This window comes from Melospiza georgiana, chromosome Z (assembly GCF_028018845.1).
Source record: "Melospiza georgiana isolate bMelGeo1 chromosome Z, bMelGeo1.pri, whole genome shotgun sequence".
In the NCBI taxonomy this organism is placed as follows: Eukaryota; Metazoa; Chordata; class Aves; order Passeriformes; family Passerellidae; genus Melospiza; species Melospiza georgiana.
The window spans coordinates 72,075,804-72,083,624 of NC_080465.1; the positions used below are offsets into that span (position 1 = coordinate 72,075,804).

The 7,821-nt window shown below is 50.2% G+C and overlaps 1 protein-coding gene across 1 annotated transcript in view; it reads right to left on the reverse strand.

The window, feature by feature from the left end:
- The window catches only part of TARS1 (threonyl-tRNA synthetase 1), a 28,607-nt gene extending 26,104 nt beyond the window's left edge, over window positions 1-2,503 (reverse strand). Inside the window, exon 1 of the mRNA XM_058043355.1 lies at window positions 1,983-2,503. Within this exon, the coding sequence (XP_057899338.1) occupies window positions 1,983-2,438 (456 nt within the window). The 5' untranslated portion in view covers window positions 2,439-2,503. The remainder of the gene's footprint in view (window positions 1-1,982) is intronic.
- Between the last annotated feature and the right edge of the window lie 5,318 nt (window positions 2,504-7,821).

Below are 7,821 nucleotides of genomic sequence, written 5' to 3' on the forward strand. Positions count from 1 at the left end.
CATTTCAAAATGTGTCTTAAGAAAATGTTTTTGCAAGCTTTGTGGTAAAGATGGCTGGTGTGTTGTATATTGTAACATTCTGCTTAATCTCCTCTATGTTATATGGAGTCATTTACAACAAAAAATGCCTGACATAACTTACAGCACAGGAACACACAAAACCAGCTTCTCCAGGGTGGATGTTTATGTAATCTTCAAGAACACTCTGAAGTTTGATTCAGTAATCAAATAAAACTACGAGAGGCACATTTCTCAGAGACACTACCCATCTTTGAATTTCTGAGCTTCTTTATTTTACCGAGCCTTGTTAGATAAATGTTGATGATTATTTCTCTACATCGTGTTATCTGCTGTTTTCATTCCACTTCTCCGTTGTAATTGCACAAGCGTTTTGAGCTCGCTTTATTTAATTGTGGCATCTTAAAGGTGAGCAGATGGTCACCACAGGAGTGCAGGTTTCCCATTCACAGCCTGCACAGCGAAGGCAGCAACAAAAGTTAAGTTTACACATACTGCCCTGACAACGACCTCTGCGCTGAACTAAACAAACCCCTTCTGTAAAGCCAGGAGCAGTTCTCTCCCCTTTCAAACACAAACCTGGCACTCTCTAGCAACCGTAAAACATCAAAATGTATGGCTCTGCTCTGGCTTTCAGGATGCATGCTGGTGCAGGGCACACAGAGCTCCACAGAGCACACCATCCTTTAGGCTGTTGCAGTCAAAAAGCATCAGGTGCTCCAAAGCCTCTTTCACAAAACATCTTGCACATTTCACATCACTTTATTTCAGAAAAGGCTAACAAAAACTGAAACATAGCAGCTTTAAGCCAGTAAGTAGAACTCAACGGGGATGCTCCTAGGAGTAGGCAGTGTTGTCGCAGTAATTCCAAAAGTTCTCTTTTTCCCAGGAAAATAATCTCAGACGTCTCCTTCACTAATGTTAACCTCTGTTGCTCGGGGCATGAAACTGTGTCTCTCCACACAGTGGGAAATGGCAAAACCCGGCATCCAGACCTTCTAGGCGCGGGGGGCTCAGAAAGATGCCAAAGGGGCACAGGCAGGGGCCACAGATCCACTGTCAGCTGCCCCGTAGGCTTATGCTGGGCACGGGCACCTTTCCGGGCGAGGAGATGGGAGCAGGGCAGCCCTGCTTGTGCCCTGCCGAGCATCCCCTGGTGCTGATGCTGCAACTCCTCCTTCCCCAGATCCCCCAGCCCTGCCGAGCACCGAACACCTGAGCCCTCGGGGTGCCTCAAAAGCCTTCCTCAAGCAGTCAAGGACGGCTTAAGCGGTCTGTAACAACCCCCAAAAAAATATTTAAGAAAAAAATGGAAGCGCAATGGGCTCCTTTACTCCCCCGCGGGGGGACTGGCTTGGCGAGGCAGGGCAGCGGCCGGGCAGGAAGGCAGGCGAACACACACGCGAGTGTTGGATGCGTGCGATAAGGGCACCCCCCGCGCGGCCGCGGAGGTGTGCGGGGCGGGGGGGCCGCAGGGAGGGGCGCAGGGAGGCAGCGCCCGGGCCGGCTCCTCCCTGCGCACAAAGCCGGCCGCGCCGCGCCCGCCGTGCGGAGAGAGACGCTGCTGCTGCTCCCGCGCTACTTAAGCGGGGAGCCCGGCAGCCCCGCGGGGGGATCGTGGTCATAGTAATAGTCGTCCGTCTATAAGAGAACGAGAAAAGCAGAGCCGAGATGCTCCGTCCGTGACCCGCCAGCGGGGTGGGGAGGGGCAGGTTGTGAATCCGCCAAACACCTGAGAAATAAAGCACGACCGAACAATTTCGAGGCGGGCGGGGAAGGGGGGGCGAAAAGTTTGCCGGAGCTCGGGCGTCTGCGTGGGGGCGGGCGCGATGCCGCCCTGGCTGCTCGGCAGCCTCTGCTGCGTGCTGGCGGCGCGGGCGGCGCTGGGCGGCGGCTCCTGGGGCGAGAAGGAGGAGGAGAAGCTGATCCGGGTGCTGGTGCTGCTGCCGCGGGACGACGCCTACCTCTTCTCGCTGGGGCGGGTGCGGCCGGCCATCGAGTACGCGGTGCGGAGCCTGCGGGAGAGCGGCGCGGGGCTGCCGCCCGGCTACGCCTTCCAGCTCACCTACGAGGACTCGGCGTGCGGCAACCGCGCCCTGTTCAGCCTGGTGGACATGGTGGCCCTGCAGCGCCGCCGCCCCGACCTGCTGCTGGGGCCGGTGTGCGAGTACGCGGCGGCGCCGGTGGCGCGGCTGGCCGCGCACTGGGACGTGCCGATGCTGTCGGCGGGCGCGCTGGCCGCCGGCTTCGGCGCCAAGGGCGGCGAGTACTCGCACCTCACCCGCGTCGCGCCCGCCTACGCCAAGATGGGAGAGATGCTGCTGGCCCTTTTCCGCCACCACCAGTGGAACCGGGCCACGCTGCTCTACAGCGACAGCAACCCCGAGCGCAGCTGCTACTTCGCCATGGAGGGCGTCCATGTGGTCTTCCAGGAGGAGGCTTTCCACATGGCCGTGCACAGCTTCGACGAGACCAGCCGGCACCTCGACATCGACGACGTGGTGCGCGCCCTCCAGACGGGCGAGAGGGGTGAGTGGCGGCGGAGCGCCCCGCAGGGCTCCTGCCGGCGTTCGGTGGCGGCTGGGGCGGTGGGAATGCCGCGGAGGGAAGGACCTGCGGGAGGGGAAGAGTCACGGCTCGACCCGCCCGTGGGGAAACCGCTGCGGTGCTGCGACGGCAGCCCGGGGCCAGGCATCCTCCGACGGACGGAAACTGCAGCCCGGCGTGAAAACTCTGCCCTCAGAGGTAGAGCTTTGCCTCCCGGCGGCGTAAAGCGCGGTTTGCCCTAGGGGACCACCTTACGAGGGCTTTGTGGCACGGTGAGAAATCAGCTTTCTGCTGGCGGTCTGGTTTACCCAACATTATCCACGTCTGCAGGGCAGCAAATCTGTTGCTTGCTCTCTGAGATTTCTTGCAGTGACACTGTGTAAGTTCAGGGGCTAAACAAAGATGTTTTCCTCTCACCCCGCTGTGCCTGGCAGAGGGAGACCTTTTCACGACTTCTGCCATTGGGAGCCCCGTCAAGTACTTCATAAATAATAGATGCATTTAGGGGAAACGGCAATTTCAGGGGATGTGTGCATGCAAAACACCTAAGTGCATGCTGTGATATTGTCACCAACAGTTAGCAAGAGACCGTGGAGATAAATGTCTTGTAAAACATCTGGGACAGTCATGTCTGGGCTGGATGAACTAACTTTACATCATGGAGCAGCAAAGCAAAGTGCTTTGGAACGTGCAGTTTTGTGGTTAGATGTGCTTTAAAGTGAGATATTGCCTAGCAATGGGTGGATATATGGGCTTATCAGAAACACTTTTCCTGTTAGAGGGTTTTACCAGCCACAGGCTTCCCCAGTAAGTCATGCAAAAAGAAAATATGTATTCCAGGAGTGAACTGGAGGGTGAAGTTAAAGTCTTTAGGTATTTTCCAAGAAAGCCGTGGATGTACAAAGCCCTTTGTACAATTCTTACATATCTTGCTGTAGAGCGTTAAAATAGCATCAGAATTGGACAGATGAAGATCATGCTGTGTGTGGCAGGCAGAACTGGTATTACGGTGCTGTAGGCTGTGGATGGAGCAGCCTTGCACTGCTGATGTTGTGCTGCTGTGAAATCATTAACGTGCAGGAGTGTGTGAGATAACTGAGCTGCACCAGTATAGGGCTTTTAATTCCCTGTTCACTGAAGCAGGTGCTTTAAATAGAGCTTTCCTTTTGAGTATCATTTCGGAACATATAATGAATGGAGAGAAATAAATGTGTCAGTGCTGGAGGAAACCACAGTGTGGGGAAAGATGCTTGTCAAGTGTGTGTGTGTGGCTTTCCTGATGCTGAGAGCATTACAGCATGCTTACAGCGGGAAAAGACAAGTGTTCACCCCAGCCCCACTGTTCACACCATGCTGACAGTCAGGGAAGAGAGCTTGCTTTCAGCCTGGTCTGAAATGCTGTGCTGAGCTGAGACATTTGATCTTTCACAATTCTTGCCACTTGCAAATGACTGAACAGAAGCAGCCCTCTTCTTTCTGCCCATTGTGCCCTGTGGGGTCCCTCCTTCCATCTCACCTCTTTATTTGTTCTCTGACTCCTGCCACTCAGGTGGGGCCCTCCAGCTTCCACTTGTGCCTTTCTGATCCTAAAGACTGGCTGCAGGACTCACCTGGCAGATTCCTTTAACCCTGCTGCTCATGGCATCTTTCAGGTTGCCACAATAGTTTAAGAGTTCTACGCCATGTGGAGGGTGCACCAGATGAGGTCTGAAGATCAGTGAAAGTCTTTATTTGTTCTGGGTACTCACTGGAGATCACCCCAGCAGGACAGCAGGACTTGTGGGCAGCACCACACTGTCCAGAGCACTTTCTAGAAGTATTTTTGCTTGGTTGGTTTCCAGTTTTTAATGGCTCCTGTGTCACTCACACCTGCTGTGGCACTGTCCTTGGCTCTAAGTCCTCACCTTCTCTAGCTTTCAAAGGCTGCTGCTGTTTGGGGTCCCACCTGATTGGTCAGCCTTCACTGAACTCCCTGACTGGAAGGGGGCTTTTGAGCAGATACAGGCTCAAAACTCTCCCAGAACTGGGACAGAAGCTGCCCCACAGCTGTCCTGAGGGCAGCAGGACAGAGGCTGGCCCTGGGGGTGAGGCTGTTGCTGTCTGGGGCTTTGCACTGGCCTCTCAGAGGGAGGAAGAGACACACTCAGCCACTCACCCCACGTACCAGGGACTGCGTGTTCAGTCCCTACAGCCATGTGCAACGACTGAAGTCTTGGAGCCACAAAACATAATGATGAAAATATTATAAGTTAAGTGCTTGTCTACAATTTGTTTGATTAGTAGTTCAGGCTTCCTTGCAGGCCCGGGTAAGCCTGCTGCAGAGTTCATGTTGTAGGCTCAGTTTTACTGAAAGGTTCACAAATGCAGGCTTGTGCTTAGTCTATAAGCACGTAGTCCAAGGGATGTGTGTAGCAAAGGGAACACTTATTCCTTTAAACTGGAATGAAACTCTAAAGTATTTTCAGGATGAGTCAATAATCCTAGTCAATAAATTCAGCATTTTAGTATTAGAATCACTGTGGTCTGTATGTATTATGGTGGAGGGAGAATATTTTGTATGGGTTTGCACATGCATGTTTGTACGTACACAATGGTAAGGTACAGGTGCAGATTAAACACATAATTTACATTTTTGGAAGATTGTGAGAAACATACCCATAGCTTATTTGCTTCAGAATCTTGAAATATGTAATCTTTGCTTTCCTGCTGGGTTAGAAACCCTTTCCAAACAGTTAATATTACTTCCCTTACATTCCTTTAGAGGCTTACAAAATACGATTTAATGTATGTTAAAGTACTTCACCACACACTCTCTTTCTTTTATTCCTTTTGCTCAACGTCTTTTATTGGTGTTGTGGGAATCCCTTTGATTCCATCTACAGATTACAGTTTTATGATAGAAGTGAATTACAAAGGCAGAGTCAAGGAAGAATTGGGAGGGCAGCAAGGAAACATTTCAAAAGGAAATCTCTCACCTATACTGAAATTAAGAACAGTGAGAAAAATTCATTCCTGATGTGCATCTGGAAAATATTTGGTCCAAATTTTATTGCAAGAATTTTTTTTTCTTGTTCGTTTTCCTTCATGCTAATATACTTCACAATGATCATGAAATATGTCTTGCTCTGTTGCTCTGGAAATTATTATATTACTCTGCCATCATCAGTAGGACAGAGCTATGCATGGTATAATTCTCCTGAAGTGTGGGGTTTTACTGAATATGACTCACCCCAGCAGCACATCTGGAGGTTTATGCCTGTGGTGGCGTCCAACCAGAAAAGCGATGGGAGAAGATTCATTGTGTGCGAAAAGATTTGGCCTGTTTGGCGTTTTCATTTCTTATAATAGAAAACACTTCCACCCAGAAGAGCCCAATGTGGTTTTGATTCATTTTTATTGTTGGGTTGAAAATATTTGCGTACATTATTGCAGCTTTTGAGTCCTGCCATGCGTGACGGCGTTCTTGGAAACGTGCGTGCAGTTGGTTTTGAATCACCCTTCTGACAGGATCTCTTATGTCTCTGCTTTAGGATACACTCCTGAAGCACACTCTGACAAAACACTTTGCTCCTCCCTCTGATATCAGGATCTTCATACCTGTAGTCTTATAAACCATGGAAAAGCTTGTAGTGTAACTTGCTCTGTGTGGGAGTTTTCTCCCCGATGTTGAAGACCTCACCTGTTGGGATTCTCCTTTGCTTTTGCAGGAGGAAGGAATAGCAAGGGCAGTAGTCCCCCTGCCCAGCAGGTGTGGGAAGAGACCTGGCAACCACAATCATCACAGTGAGGGTCACGGTTCCCTCACAGGGGCACACCTGTGGGCTTGTGGATCTCATTGTAGCAGCAGAGCCTCTGCTTAGCTATTTGCCCTTGATAAATGGGGCTCTGTGGTGTTTGTACCCACCTTTAATCTTCATGCTTATAAAATGGTGCTTGGTTTTTCCATTTATTAACATTAGGCATCTCATCAGAGGTGGTTGCCTAGGCTTATTGCATGGTCTCTGGAGAGGAAGTTGTGTTCTGGAAAGACTCGTACCACTGTCCCTGCTGCACAGGTGCTGCTCTCCCTGAAGAGCAGAGAGGCAGCAAAATCTAGGTCAGGTACCTAAATATTAGGTACCTGAGGTGTAGGCAAGTTCAGTCTACATCAAACTCTTCAATGGAATGGAAATGGGAAGTCATGGTATTTCCATCTTCATCTTATGTCTGCTTAGAAATAACGACAGAAGCTTTTGATTGTGGTCTAGTCTACAAATACATGTAGGTAAAGGAATTTGGAGCCAGAACTCACAACATTCTGCAGGGGTAAAAACCCAGATTACACAGAGGATCTATTTAATTATCTTCAGAGGAGACAAGGGAAGAGGAAGCCTTTCTGTGTTCACTACCTGTCTTGTCAGCTCTTTAGGAAATCAGCTTTGTTTGCAATCTGTGTTTTCATGTTTGTTGCAAAACTGTGAGGACAGCTGGGATCAGTGTCTCTGGCAGCATTCTTGCTTCACATGCTGTTCTCTGAAGTTCTTGAGCTGCTTCTTATCTATATTTCTCATTTTTTTCCCAGTTGTAATCATGTGTGCCAGCGGTGACACTATCAGGAACATCATGTTGGCTGCTCATCGGCAAGGAATGACCAATGGGGACTATGCTTTCTTCAATATTGAACTCTTCAACAGCTCATCATATGGTAATGTTTTTCTTGCCCAAGTGTGTCGCAAAGTCTTTTGTAAGCGTGGTAGTATTTTTAGATTTGTTAGCCTCAAAACACGCAGCACTGAGTCCCAGAAAACACCACTGTCTCTCCCTGTTGTTGCAGTTATCTTCCACTTGGCCTATGGTGCTGCAGGAAATAAAACAGACCTGGTGGCTATGGTTGCTACTGGGTGGGTAACAAGATGCCAAATATGCTACAGGGATTACTTTTGGGGAAGTAGCACCAGGCAGAGACATTGGTTATGGTGTGGGTACCCCATTCTGCAGCTCAGGTCTGGGTGACTTTCACCATGCCCAGCCTTGAGACTGCCAGCTCTCAGGGCAGGGGCATTCCTGGCAGCCTGGTGACCTGTGGGCTGAGCAGGGGGCTGGAAGGAGTAATTAGCAACAGCCACCATTCTGGGGAGCTGCAAGGTTTGGGCCTCCAGAAATCACCTCTGTGCTGGGACATCTACACATCTAATTTATTTATCTTTTGATCACAGACTCTGTCTGCAAAAATATTCAGCTGTGCTGTGTTAAAGGGAAAGCACTGGATGGGACACA